At 36.5% G+C, this 15,002-nt stretch overlaps 1 protein-coding gene across 3 annotated transcripts in view; it reads right to left on the bottom strand.

The window, feature by feature from the left end:
- mib1 (MIB E3 ubiquitin protein ligase 1) overlaps positions 1-11,530 on the bottom strand; it is a 63,746-nt gene extending 52,216 nt beyond the window's left edge. For 2 of the 3 annotated variants that reach the window (XM_059343744.1, XM_059343746.1), the window contains exons 1-3: positions 10,584-11,530; positions 9,427-9,598; positions 5,163-5,292 (exon numbers count right to left, since the gene is read on the bottom strand). In XM_059343744.1, the coding sequence (XP_059199727.1) occupies positions 5,163-5,292; positions 9,427-9,598; positions 10,584-10,812 (531 nt within the window). In that variant the 5' untranslated portion in view covers positions 10,813-11,530. The remainder of the gene's footprint in view (positions 1-5,162; positions 5,293-9,426; positions 9,599-10,583) is intronic. The other variant, XM_059343747.1, reaches the window with a different exon arrangement.
- Positions 11,531-15,002: the final 3,472 nt, after the last annotated feature.

The following is a 15,002-nucleotide window of genomic DNA, read 5'->3' as shown; positions in this document are numbered from 1 at the left end:
ATACCACTAGGATAAAAACAAAGACCCCCCAAAAAATTCAACATGTAAAAATTAACAGAACCACAGGTTAAATATTTATAATAAAAAACAGTTGTGCAAAAAGAAACTGCAACTATGATAACAAGCTTCAGGTCTGAGGTAGTGCAAAAAATAAATAAATACAATAAACAATAACAATTAGAACAATATTTTGAGGTTGTATGCTGTGCACTATATTAGTCAAGTTTGATAAACCGACTTTTCTCTGCTTCATTCTGGGACTTCAAGAGAGAAAATAACACTTTTCAGTCACCAACATTTATATAAACTTATTAACTCTATGCTTATGTATACTGACACTGTGTCAATAAACGTAATATGGGCATACTACGTGCCTGATTTATTTATTTATTTATTTATTTATTTACGTTGTTTGTTATCATTAACGTGACGTCAGCCTTTAATTGCTAGCTGCGGCTAATAATAACGCGGCCAACATGAATGTGGGCCACCGGCCACGATAACATCAGTAATAGATAAGTTTGAAACGAAAGGTCGGGGGGTACCAATACTTTTGAAAATGAGTATCGCATCCGGATACAACATTTTAGTATTGACACTTTTTGGAGTATCGATACTTTTGACAACCCTAACAAATATATATATATATATATATATATATATATATATATATATATATATAGACACACATACAGTACAGGCCAAAAGTTTGGACACACCCATCTCATTCAATGTGTTTTTCTTTATTTTCATGACTATTTACATTGTAGATTCTCACTGAAGGCATCAAAACTATGAATGAACACATATGGAATTATGTACTTAACAAAAAAAGTGTGAAATAACTGAAAACATGTCTTGTATTTTAGATTCCTCAAAGTAGCCACCCTTTGCTTACTAGAATATAAGACATGTTTTCAGTTATTTTACACTTTTTTGTTAAGTACATAATTCCACATGTGTTCATTCATAGTTTTGATGAATTTACATAGAATGTAAATGAATGTAAATAGTCATGAAAATAAAGGAAAAACATTGAATGAGAAGGTGTGTCCAAACTTTTGGCCTGTACTGTGTATATATATATACATATATACACATCGAGTCCATCCGCGGCAGCCAGCTGTAGTCCAAAAAGACAGCTGTACTACTTTTCACTTAGAGGTGTTTGTGTACCAGTTTTCAAACATGGTGATAGAGGAGAGTAAAACTTATTGGCATGCTGATGTAGTAAATCTATACATGGTAGTGTCAGACGCTTTGTATGCTTCACAGTCACTGTGTTTCGACTTCAAGTTAAGTTTAATTCCCTAACTACTGAGAAATATTAGGAGTGGGAATCATCAAGAACAAATCTGATTAGGCTTTGATTCTTGCACTTGCAATTAGATTTTGCTTTAATTCTCCCTGCATTGCAATCTTACAGTCAATACTAAACATTTTATTGCCTTATTCTTTTCACCAGTTGGGAATAGTTGTGAAATCTCCAAGAATGTTTTAATTAAAGTTTCGCAACCGTTACAGTGTTTGTTTCTAGCCACAAAACAAGACACAAGACAAAGGCAAGCATAGTTCAGTCAGACCACTGACACAGCCTGTGGGAAGTATTGCCTATCAGACATGCAAGAGATTTCTGACTGATGATTTGGGGTAGTTTTTTCCCCCCCAAAATGGCACAGGATTCAACATCACTATCCATGCATGTTCCTGTCAATAAGCGTTTTGGGAAGGGCTGGATCAGAACAGGGGTCTTCTATGCTTAGATCAGCATGAAGAGCATTTTCTTCTCATTGTCATGCCAATGTTGTGGATATCTCCAACATTTATTTGAAATATACTGACTGTCAGTCCAATTATTTTTTTGGTCACAACAATTACTGGCTTTCCAGGTTTTTATAGAACCTGGAAACATTGCTGTTGGAAAATGCTCTTCACAAAAAAAGTGTGAGCATTTTTAGAAGACATCTCACACATCACAGAAACCAAAAGAAATTGATTATAAATCAATAACCCTCCGTCTACAAAGATACAAAACCTTTACAATTCAATAAATAACAAGACATGTACTACTAGTTCATAGAGAGCACTATAGGAAAAAAAAGGAAAGGGCTGAAAGCTGCTCTCAAACTCTCCTCAGTACATTCAGGCTGGGTTAGATCATTAAATAATAAACCCATGGTTCTCACCTTTGCTCCATTAAACCCCTCAGCTTGTGCAGTGCATGCACATAATAAAAAAAATTAAGAATCGCTGTGAGCCAGCGTAAGATCTTTTGGCTGTCTCATCTGCTGGTTCAGCATTAAGAGTTAATCAAAACCACCAAAAACACCCCAGCAAACACATCTGCCACTACATTTTTACACAGGCTTTTCTTGAGTTAGTACTTCTTGTATTACATTACGAGTAATGCTGCACTCGACTTTTGTAGTAAGAACCACCTCACAGCTCTTGGCTAAATAAACTGAAGGGCACTGTAAGCCAAGGAAAATTATGTTTTATAGGCATAAATAAGCAACAAGCTATGACTGGGGGACCGCAAAATGAATTCAAATTTGGAGGATAGGGTTGGGATTTTCACAAGACAATTCTCTCTCCATCACAAGCAGTGCAACGCTTTCATCACATTGAGAAAGTGTCAAGAGGAGAGCTGTACTGGAGTAAATTAATTCTTTAATTAAAAGCTGTGCCTTAAGTAAATACAGAAATCAAATCGTTAAATTATTTTCAGGCCCCTTACAGAGGTAATTGATTAATGGGCCTCGGGAGGTAATATCCATGCTAAACTAACGGAACATCTAAGCTGCAGGACATGCAATAGCAGTTTTCTGGAGAGCATATTGCTTACAGCATCATAAAACAGTAATGAGATATGCCATTAAATAACACAGCAAAATGAAGTCTTAAATTGCCTGGAGGGACTCTTAAATTGAATACTCTGGGGTCTGGACCAGAGTCAAAATGCACGCACTTTACAGCACATTTACAGTATAAATCTAAATAGACTGAGCTAAACAAATGCAACCTCATCAAACATTGTATTAGTTTCTAATGATGTATTTAAGCCTGGAATAACCTGCAGCAAGGAAGTCTGTTTATAGCCTCAGTAAAGATAAATAGGAATGTGTGGAATTAAACCAAGGACTCAAGGTTTTTCAGTGGTGCATTCTTCTTGTTCCTATCATCATTTCTATGCAAATTGCCATTTGATAATTACAGCACGCATCGTGCACATCCTAAGAGAAGGTAAAGGACTGTCAATATGGGTTTAAAGGATTCAACACATCATCCTATACTTTTCACACTTGGCTGTAAAACTGCTGAAGTTTAATAAAAAGGCAAATTTCTTATTCTTTACTGAAGGAAAATTATGCTAAATCTTAATTTTTCTTCTTTTCTTTAAAACTTTCTTTTTATTGATTTTTCAGTGAAAAAAACACAAAACACAAACATGTAATTATACACACAGAGCAGGTACATCAGACAGTGTCATCTACAGCAAAACACAATGGCAGGTTTTGTTCGAAATAAAGGGCTGGCAGTAATCAAGCTGACGGATCGGGTCTAGGGGCTTTAAGGCACCCGCAGTTCTCCAGTCTCTCTCGGTCCACAGTGACACTAAATACCTTCGTCTGTGCTGTCCACAAGGTCACCGGTACACAAAAAAATAAAAATAAAAAAACATAACAAGCGGAAATGGAATATATATATATTTATACTAGGGGAGAAACGCTTAACTTTTCTTCTTAATATTTTTCTTTCAAACTTTTGTTGGAGTAAGAAGGAAGAAGCCACAAGAAAATAATATTTTTTTCCTGAATTGTCACTTTCATCTCCAGCCACAGGTGGCCTATAAATAAATTATTGACACAGTGATACTGTGGAGTTATTGTAGTAGTAGTATAGCATGCAGTATAGTATGGATTTAGTAGTATAATATGCATTGCAATATACAGTACAGGCCAAAAGTTTGGACACACACCTTCTCATTCAATGCGTTTTCTTTATTTTCATGACTATTTACATTGTAGATTCTCACTGAAGGCATCAAAACTATGAATGAACACTTATGGAATTATGTACTTAACAAAAAAGTGTGAAATAACTGAAAACATGTCTTGTATTTTAGATTCCTCAAAGTAACCACCCTTTGCTTACTAGAATATAAGACATGTTTTCAGTTATTTCACACTTTTTTGTTAAGTACATAATTCCACATGTGTTCATTAATAGTTTTGATGAATCTACAATGTAAATAGTCATGAAAATAAAGGAAACGCATTGAATGAGAAGGTGTGTCCAAACTTTTGGCCTGTACTGTATATTTTTTTTAACTTAAAAAGAGGCTGCAGAACAACAATATAGTTATCCTGAATCATTTTAGTATTTTTAGTAACTTAACTACAGCATAATGCTGCACACCTGGCAGCGCACCAGAGGACTGGACTGTGAGTTCTTGTAATATGCTCATGCAACAAACATGTTGAGTCAGACAGTGCCCTTCCTGTTTCAGCTGAGGCTCCTGCACATTTCAAATTATATTCTGGGATGCAAGTTGTTTTTTCCTCTCAGAGATTGTTAGGGCAAAGGATCTTTGTTTCTCCCTTATATGAAACACATAATGGTGGTCAAACTCCATTTGTCATACACATGTGGGCGTGACGGGCAGGCTGTACCCATAAAGATTTATATCCAGTTAAGTTTGTAGTTAAAAAAAAAAAATTTTAAAAAGCTGCGCTGCCATTTAGCAGTCATGTTCCTTCAGCAAAAACTGGAAAGATGTCTTTCACACATAAACCTCACTTGTGAAAATGGATTTATTTAGAGACAAATCTTGCTCTTGGTCTTCTTTTTGTTTTTAATCAGTTTTTGGCTTTGATTTATACAGCTTGCTTCTCTGTCCACAACGATTTAGAAACTTCTTTGTAAAAAAAAAAAAAAGAAAAGTGGAAGAATTGCAAATAGGACATGCTGTTCACTAAACAAGAAATATAAAAGCCAGAAATATCTTTCGATCAATGTCCCAAGTAGGTGACTGACTTACTTAAGTCTGTGAGCACTTCCTAATCTCTTCATTGTATGCATTTACAGGTCAAAACTTGTGAAGTGTGGAGCAAAAAAAATAGCCAGAATGACAGACTCTACTTTCATGGCTGACATCCTACCTTTCCTCTCCTTCCGTTGCCTCCATCTTGGTCTTCCCACTGCCAGTCCACTCCTCTCACCACCCGTCCACCAGTGAAGATCCCTCTGGCTGTGATTTTCTTTGACTTGCGACGTGATTCCAGAAGTACTCTGTGAAGATAGATCACTATTACTATTCTGACTATAGTGGCCGCTGCAATACATGTCTGCATTAAAACATTCTTGCTTATATTTATTAGTAGTTTTATTTCACCCTCTCCATGCTCCTTGTTTACATTGTCTGCAGATATTAAAACACTTGCTGGGAAAAAGTTCTGGATGGGCTGGTGTTTGCAATGTTATGCCAAGTGGCTTAAAAAATTATTAAACGTTGGCAACATGGTGATTTTATCCCACGTAGATCAAGCTGCAATATATGTTAGTATATTCAATATATTGCCCGACCCTGTGTCAGAGAATTAAACGGCAGACGCCCATTCCATGAAGCAAGCCTACCAAATAAGCCAGGATTATCAAAAAAAAATAAGACAAATTTCCATTCCATAAAATAAATTCAGCATAGTTACTTACTTCTGATGGGAAACTACTTGAATTTGTTTCATGGAACTGAATCAACTGAAATTGTGTGTCTTAAGTTTAGTCTGACTAAACAAAACAAGCCTGTCTCATCTGATTAACTAACTTCATGGAACAGGCCCCTGGTCTTTGCAGGGGTTTTGTGTACATGAATCAATTGACATTTTTCTCAATTACTAGCAAATATGCGTTGCAGAAGCGATGCCAGTGCCTCCCTCGTGCTACCTTGTGTCCTTAACTGCCCTTCCCTGTGGGCCTACTGCTCTGGAGTCAAGGCATAAATTACTTCCAGCATATGGGACAGGGCTACAGTCTTACTGTAAGGGTTTGAACTTACAGTATCTAACCTGCTGTATCAACCTTGCAGTACCTGACAATCATAAACTGTCTGAGCGCTGACTGCTGACTAACCAAACCAGAAACATCTGTCAGAGTTGTAACACATCAGGAGTGACTTGTGTTTTATGTCAGGGATCAAAGGTGGCCAGATTGAGCTTTCTCGAGCTTTAGTTGCCATCAGTTACAACCACTTTTTTACGTATTAAAAATTGGGACAACAAACAGCAAAACATTCAACCCATAATACATGCATTTTTAATATTTGTTGCATCAGTGAGATTAAAATGTTGCTGTTACAGTCAGAACTGGTACCAGACAGTGTTGCACATGCATTGATGCATTTTTTGTGTGTGTGCAAACTAATTCAACTCACAAATAACTGGATGAGACTGAACGAAAGACAAAAAGGTGAAATTTGTAATTTAAATGGAAAGTTACTTACAAGTTACAATATACACCTCACAAATGGCGTGTTCACTAGTTTGAGGTAGCACAATTTAATATTGATACTCACTGTAGTAAAGCTTGTATTTTTTTATTTAATTTTAATTCTGATTTTTCAAAAGTTAACATTGAGCCCAATTTTCTGTTTTTTGAAGTAACAAATGTACTATTGCACAGTGGCCGGATCATAGCAGTGAGCTACTTCTGCTGCCTTTAGGAAAGGTATTTTCATGCAGTTAAATTCTAACAACAGATGTGTGTCATTGAGTCGCAGGTGTCATGTCGTAACATTGCGAATAACAATCATTTTTGTAATAGCGCGGTCTTCACACCTCACTGACAATTCTTTTCCTTTCCATCTATACCCAACTATCACAGCACTCCAAATGCTAATGACAAGCCAGTGGTTAAGCAGTTAAATGCAAATTCTTAACATTTAATATCACTATAATGCTGTGAGCTGCAGTCTAGACTCCAGCTTAGCTACAAGGCTAACCAATGAAAAGGTAATAGCAATTAATAGCTGAGCTCTAACCATCAAACAAGTGTGAGTCTTGATGGTAAACACGACAGCTGGACAGTGTAGGTCTAACCAATGCAAACAGCTTGTGGCCTCTAACCACTCCCTCCTCGGCAGTTAGTGTCAGAATCTAATGTGGTGTAACAAAACACCCCACTACGCTGCCGGAGCAGTTTGAGCTGGGGAGACCTCCAGCACCCATTGTGCATTATGCAATGTCTGTCTCGGGGGAAATGAAGTCTTACTCGGTTGAAAAGGCTGCCAGCTGTTGGGCCATGTGTTCATTTACTAAACTATGGTGTTTTGCTGAAATAGGCCTGAAATGGATAAAGCATCATGCCAGTACTGACAGTCTATGCAATAACACAATCAAGTGCAAGTTGTGGAATTTAGTGAGCTTGCATACTCGTTAACAGCTCCATATAATATGTTTAAAGTCTTTAAATCAAATCGCTGACTGATTTGATTGCTTGTATGTTTTTCCTACAACGCCCGAGCAACATAAATCTCCATGTAAAGCATCTTTCAAAGCAGTGAAATAAAGCTGCCTTCAACGATATTTTACTTGATCTTGTCTGTACATGAATTAATTGGCAACAGTGTTTCCACTTTCCACACACCACGCCTATAGCATTGGTTCCACTAGAAACTTTTTGGAATTTTTAAAAACAAGACCTGAGGATAGACACATCACTATAGTTTGAAGTTTGTAGAATTTAATGGGGGTCTTTTTTTTTTTTTTTACAAGATCTGGTTAGTGTAAACGGTAGTTTTTTGACATACTTTTAAAACAGACATATAGAATAAAAAGTTTTTTTTAAAGAAATATCACTAATTAAAGCTTAGATTTGCTTATGTATTTTTTTCACATATAATTTGTTCAAAGACAGTCATATATTTGAAATTCCATCAATGATTTCTGTTTTTATCGTTTCTGGCTATGATAAAAGGTGTAATTTTGGTGATTGTTTAAAAGAGTCATGCCTTTCAAACCGGCTGGCAGATTGTGGGGTTCAGAGGGTTAAATTAACTTTTAGTTAGTCAACTTGATAATGCTGGCCAATGTCTGGCTGACAATGTCAGTTCTTCCCAGGGAGGCTTAACCTGCCACTGTCTTCACAGGCAAACACCTCCACATTAAAATGCATTAATTTTCAGATACATACAGGAAGTGTTGAGTTCATATAAATGGAAGTTTTACACATCAACATGATGAGAGAAATAAAACAATGGGTCTCCTGCTGTGACAATGCCATTTGAGTGACAGAATGACTGCAGGCAAATAATGATGAATAAAGCTCATATTATTTATTAAGCACAAGGGATTATTGTTGCACCCTGCTGCGACTGAGTGAGGTGAAAACACTGGGCTGCATGTTATTCTTTATTTTTTTATATGATTAGTAACTTCTGGGACACTTATTACACACATATAAGCAATTTCTTTTTAACAGGAAGCTGTCTTTCACAGTAATGTAGTGAAAAGTTTTCATTATTTCTGTTCATCATATGCAATTACAATGTTTACTCCAGAATCAAAGCGCTATTTTTCAAAAATTGTTAGCTGCAAAACAGACCAGAGCCCAACCAATATAGGATTTTTGAGAACAATGCCGGTACTGATTTTAGACGGGGAAATTCACCAATAACCGATATTGTAATGTTTAGTGCTGGAATTAAAAAATACCTTTTTTATGTGAATTGTGCACCTGATTTTTTCCCACTCTGCGAATGTGCCCAGAGAGATACTTTCTCAAACATAAAATTTTAATAAATAATAATTAACATTGTTATACATCTATTTGTATTACAGCTATTTCTATAACTGATAACTGAGAAAAAAAAGAATAAATGCAAATAAAATAAATAGCTAAATTAACACCATTACTGTTCAGTTTCAGTCTGCATTTTCTGTATTATATATTGTGTAATAATGTTTTCATGGCTGCACAGCATATACACCGATATGCCTTTAATAGGCCAATATTGGCTGATAATATCTGTCAACAGATATATCTGTCGGGCTCTAAAACGGTCTTCCTTAAGACATAAATACAGGGGGGGGGGGATCTGTGAAATCTGCTCAAATAAATACTATAAATGGGAAGCGCTGCATTAATATAATTTTAAAAAGGTATTGCTGGATCTTAAAACGAGGCTGAGTTGTTGCCTGGCAACTGAGGGCTGGGAGCATAGAGATACTCGGTCTGCCTCAGAGGCACAAAAGACTTCTCAAATGTCACACACACACATAAAGCAACACAAAGCAAAACTAAGGGAGTAAAAAGGGTAGGCCATACAATCACAAAGAAGAGCAGGGATTACCTGGCTACCTTGAGTCTATTTTATGAATGGTGGGTCTGAGGTGAGGCATAACACTAGCAAATGTTGCTGGGCTAACTAACCTCTCACTGCCTGGGGTGGTGATCCTGTAGAACCGGTGTCTCAGGTGATGCTTGTCTCCATGGTAACAGGTTGTGCAAAGGTCGTAATTGGTGCACTCAGCACATTTCCAGCGAATACCAATGATGGGCTGTTGACGGCAGGTGTCACACATGGTTCCATCATGCTTGATGCCTGAAAGGGAGCAGTATTAGTCAACAATAAATCGAAGTTGTATTTCTCATGCTATATACACTGTATATCAGTGACACTACTGGAATAACTTTACAACGGTTTTCGATTAACAATATTTATATTATTTGTGCAAGTAAAGAAAAAAATACAGATTCTATATGCAATCTGAACTGCATTTAACAACATAATTGTTTGCTCTATAAAACTTGTCTATACTCCCCATGTCTTTAGAAGGGCTACATTCATGCTAACCAAATCAGACGCCTGACAAGAACTAATTTTGGCATTAAGGGCTCTAATCATTGTCTTTTCAGGATGCAGTTGATACTTTACAATAAAGGAACAAATTGAAATTCTCCTAATCCCATGACTACATCATTGGGAAAGATAATACTATGAAAAGTACAGAGGTAAAGCTAAACGATGGTGAAGTGATTCTTAAACATTTAGGTCTATGCTTACATAAAATACATCCTAAAAATATACTTATGTAATGTTGGGAAAAAAAATATCCTCAGTGTTAAACTGAAATAACCTCAACCATATTCTGATTTTGCATTATCTTGTGTGTCTCAAACAGCTTATTTGCATGTCCTGTACACAGTGCCGTCTGTGGCACACATCTGTTCAGACAGGATGTGTTCATCACAAATCAGGGCAGTCATGCATATTGTCTGCATTCAACAGACACAATAAACTTGTTAAAACTAATTTCCTGTTGTACACTGAAAGTTTCTTCAGCACCCTTACTATGTCGAATGGCAGAGACTTTGTCTTACTATGTGATCTAATCTTGTAATTACAGCAACAAATAATAATAGTTCGCTACTTGTCGAATCAATCTTATTCCGGAACCAGGGTACCAAAATTAAGGCTTATGGGGCCCAGCCAGCTTATGTTGAGCACAATTCTGCTGCACTGAAAGACACTTGTCTTAAATCAGTCTGAAAGTGCTGGCAAACAAAACCAACTGATGTAAAGTTACCTGTTGGAGCACTGTCTAATATCCTCACGTCGTAGGCTCCCGAGCAACGGTAGTTAGCAGCCGTCCCATTATCCCAGACAACCACCACCTCTTCTGGACTTTCAAAACTCCTGACGGTGCCAACATGTCCCTCTCCACCGTCCTGCTTCCCCCACTTCCAGTCAGGTCCGCGGACCACTCTCGCTCCAACTCCTTCCATCATCGCCCGGTTATTCCTGCCGGTGGTCATTTACGAATAGGACGCACAATACCACAACAATTCTTACAAGTTTGACAAGCTAGCAGTTTTTTGCTAGCAAGTTATCGGTTCGCTGGTGGACAGTTTCTTATTAGAAGTGCGAGAGCAAGTCCTAACAAGAAAGACACTGAAACAGTCCACAAAGCTAGCCTGCTAGCTAAGTAGCTAAGTTAGCTACCTAAAAAGGTTGCTCTTACAAAAACTATTCCCACAAGCTAACTGCAAGCCAGTGCCTCATCGGCGTTGCATTTGAGAATGAGAAACTAATTACCCCAAAAGCCTATTAAGTGGCCATGTTGCTAGCTTAGTCAGATCTCAGTACCCAGCAAGCTGGCTGTCTCTCCTCCACTCCACACACAAGAATGCCACCTCTTCAACTTAGCACGCTAGCGAGCCGAGTTAGCTAGCTATCGTAATGCTAGCGAGATAAACCTCTACTGGCTAGCAAGTCCTTTCCGTTGAAGGTAAATGTAGTCCTTTTGGTGGCTGCTTATCCTTATTGTTGTTGACCGTGGCGCTTAAAATCCATCCAAAGATGTTCCCTTTGTCAGCCAGAGATGGTTCCCTGGAGTCAACTCAGAATAAACGCGTCGCCATTATTGTCAATCATCGTTCAGACCTCAGACGAGCAACAACTAGCCACGGAGATGAACGACAAAGGCCGAAGACGCGAGTCTCTGAAAACAAGCACGAGTCCGGCCCACGGCGCGTGCGCATCTGCAATTTGCAAAACCCCATCCAGCTCTGTGAGTATAGGTGAAAAAAAAACACAATTTCTGTCCTCGTTCTCAGCCTTTTAACTCTATGGAGTCTTGGGCTATTTTGTCAATTTTTGAATCCTTTTCATGTCTTTTCGTGTTTTTGTTAGTATTTCTGTCTTTATTTAGTTAATTTGTGTCTTTTTTTGGTCATTTTGTCTCTTTTTTGGTCATTTTGTGCCTTTTCTGGTCATTTTGTCTCTTTTTTTAGTTATTTTGTGTATTTTTTTTGGTAGTTTTGTGTCTTTTTTCAGTCATTTTGTGCCTTTTTTGGTGATTTTGTGTCTTTTTCTGTCATTTTGTGTCTTTTTTGGCTTTCAAAACACTATCATGCTCAATAAAGAATTTTAAATGTTGCAAATGTGAACACAGGTTGCAAATAAAACATATATGAGGGTTCCATCCAGTTCTATAATTTTATACTAAATATATTTGACCTTGTCTCCAGTTTTACTTGGTATATCATCATCAAACTGAAACTGGCCTCATGGAGTTTACAGCCAGAACTTTAGAGGTAAATTTACAGTTTGTTTTTACGTCTGGATGTGATGAAGAAGTCATTCTTTGGTGCTTTTGGAGACTCCAGAGGGTTAAAGATGTAACTACAGACATATTTTTGTCCATTGTCTATTAAGTCAGTTTCAACTCAGAATAATTATTTAAACTAAACCACCTCTTTAAATGGTTTGACTGGCAAAGACAAATAGGTTTTGCACTAATTAAACACAAACAACATAAGTTTTGTTTAAGCATGGGAACATACAGTATATAAACCAACCAGCACTGATTAATTAATAAATTACTTAAAGTTAAATCAACCAATTAATCAGACTTTTCATACAAATAAAATGTAACACAAAGCGCTTCAAACAATACAACAACTCCCATACACACACACACACACACAAATCAAGCAATAAATGCATTCACACATATATACTAGATATTTTGTCTCCAGTGTGTAGGATACTGCACATTGAATTCAAAGTGATGTCACAGCTGTCTAAGCTGATGTCAGCCGAAATTCAAATACTTATGAGATACAGCACACAGAGAAGAAAGAGTGTGTCAAATGCCACAAGCTGGTATTAGTATTTTTTTTCAGGTGATCATATTATTTATTATTTGTTGTTTTTAATAATTGTTAATTGATCATGGTTAACAACTCCTAACAACTCTAGTAGCACATCTGAAATATACAGATGTCGACACAGAAGTATTACTCAGAATGCAAGTTAACACATAGGACAATGATTTGTAGCACATTTCCTTTTAACCAATAGCTCCAAGGTCCAAATAAGGCCACTTCATCAGTAGAAAGCAGTTCTCAGTATCAACCTAAAATGTGAAAAATTATATTCATCTTTTAATAATATAATAATAATAATAATACATTTTATTTGTAATGCACTTTACATTACAGGAAATCTCAAAGTGCTACAGGTTAAAGGCATAACAGTCTAATTATAAAAAGGATAAAAAAGGGTGAAAAAAAAACAGCTAAAAACAGAAAACATACATACATAATCTAAAAACCATCTACATGGGAGGAACCAAAGGTTTTGCTAAAAAGGAATGTTTTTAATCCTTTTTTAAAAGTGTCTATGGACTGTGGTGCCCTTTTCCTCACATTCCAAATGTTTATGTAATTTAAATGTTTTTCAAGTCACATTACACTCACCTGATACTACACAGGCTTTAATCAAATAACATCAAAAAGTTTAGAAAGTTTATAAATCCGTCTGAACTTACATAACCCTCTTGTGGATCTGTATTATAGCCTAAGGTCCCTGAGGCAAAAATGTCTGTTTTTCCATTTTGACCTGTTCATAATGAGAAATGTACCTGTTTAAACACACCATATAGGCCTTGTATGAACTTTTAAAATAATAATAATAATAGTGATAATAAGAAGAAGAAGAAGAAGAAGAAGAAAGGCCATAACAATGGATTTTAACTCAGGACCTGTCTCTACAAGATGGTGCCTCAAGATATAGCACATGTGTTGCCTTAAGGCATCAATCACTTCAGTTTACAATTTGCTGTAGTGGTGCATACAGTATTAATAAACACATTCTTAGTTAATTAAATTAGCACAGACTAATTGCCACATGGTGAACCTTGACTTTCCCCCTGGGTCTGTAACCCCTGAGGCAGTTGACTGTTTTTCCTGGTTGTTTATCCAGTTTCCCCCTAACTACCACTTCGGGACAAGCGTGATCTTTTATTTTTTCAGAAGCTGAAGGTGACGATCATGCTGTCGTTGCAAATAGACATTTAGTTGTGTTTTTGGCTAGTTACATCCCGCTGGCTGAGTGAAAGAGACATGTACACTCTAAGAAATGATTCAAGGAGCCTGTAAATGTGACAGTAATATATAGATATGCATACTAAATAAAAATGCTGAATATCATCATGATGAGTATTTGAGTTGACTACATCAAAATTCAACAGGAATCTTTGTGTAAAATATCCATATACAAATTAAGTTTACTTCTTCAAAATAAATTAACATTTGACTCACAGATTACATGGTTAAAATATTTGTAATAATAAGTGTAAAATCAGTCAGTACAACACATTTTTTAAAGTAAATCATAAGCAAATTTGCAGTTATATCTTTCAAATGTTTTCAATTATATTTACTCAGTTTGTTTAGTGATTTCTACTCAGGTTTTCCATGTGGCAGGTCAACATAATATTTCAGTTACATTTACTCAATTTATGTATTAATTGAGCCAAGTCAATTCATTCACACGTACTTGAAAATATTACTTAAATGTATTCATGTTTTGTTTAACCGATTTGAGAGCTTTCAAATCAACTCAATATTTTTAAGTGTAAAAATGTTGCACTGATTGAATTAAGTAATATGCAGTATTTTTTTCTTCAGTTTTTTAATTTTTTTTATTATAACTTTGTTTCACAAATATCAAAAACATACAATTCATTACAAAATAATTTCACATGTATATTCTACGCCAGGGAGGGGGGAAGGATTTACAATAATATATTTAATAGTTCACAAATATCAACTGATTTAATAGCTTTTTGGTTGTTGGACAATTTAACAGAGGCGATGTACTGCCTGAGCTCATGGTGAAAGGCAACAAAAGATGGTTTTCTTCGAGCAAATTTGCATTTATGAATATGAAATTTCGTCATCAATATGATCAGGTTTATAATAAATATTTCGTCGAGTTTTTCTTTATTTTTGTCAAAGAGCCCAAATAGTACATCCCAATATGCAGTATTATTGATGCTGAAGCTGCAGCTCCGCATGATGCACATCCCCTCTGCAGGCTGCAGGGGGCGACACACAGACCGGCTGATTGTGAGCAGCTCCAGTCTGTAGCCGGTCAAAGAGCGCCACCGCTCGCCGCTACACACACACACACACACACACACACACACACACGCACA

This window comes from Centropristis striata, chromosome 11 (genome assembly GCF_030273125.1).
Source record: "Centropristis striata isolate RG_2023a ecotype Rhode Island chromosome 11, C.striata_1.0, whole genome shotgun sequence".
Lineage (NCBI taxonomy): Eukaryota > Metazoa > Chordata > Actinopteri > Perciformes > Serranidae > Centropristis > Centropristis striata.
Note: the sequence above shows the minus strand (reverse complement) of the source record. Positions and strands in the feature narration are given on the sequence as shown.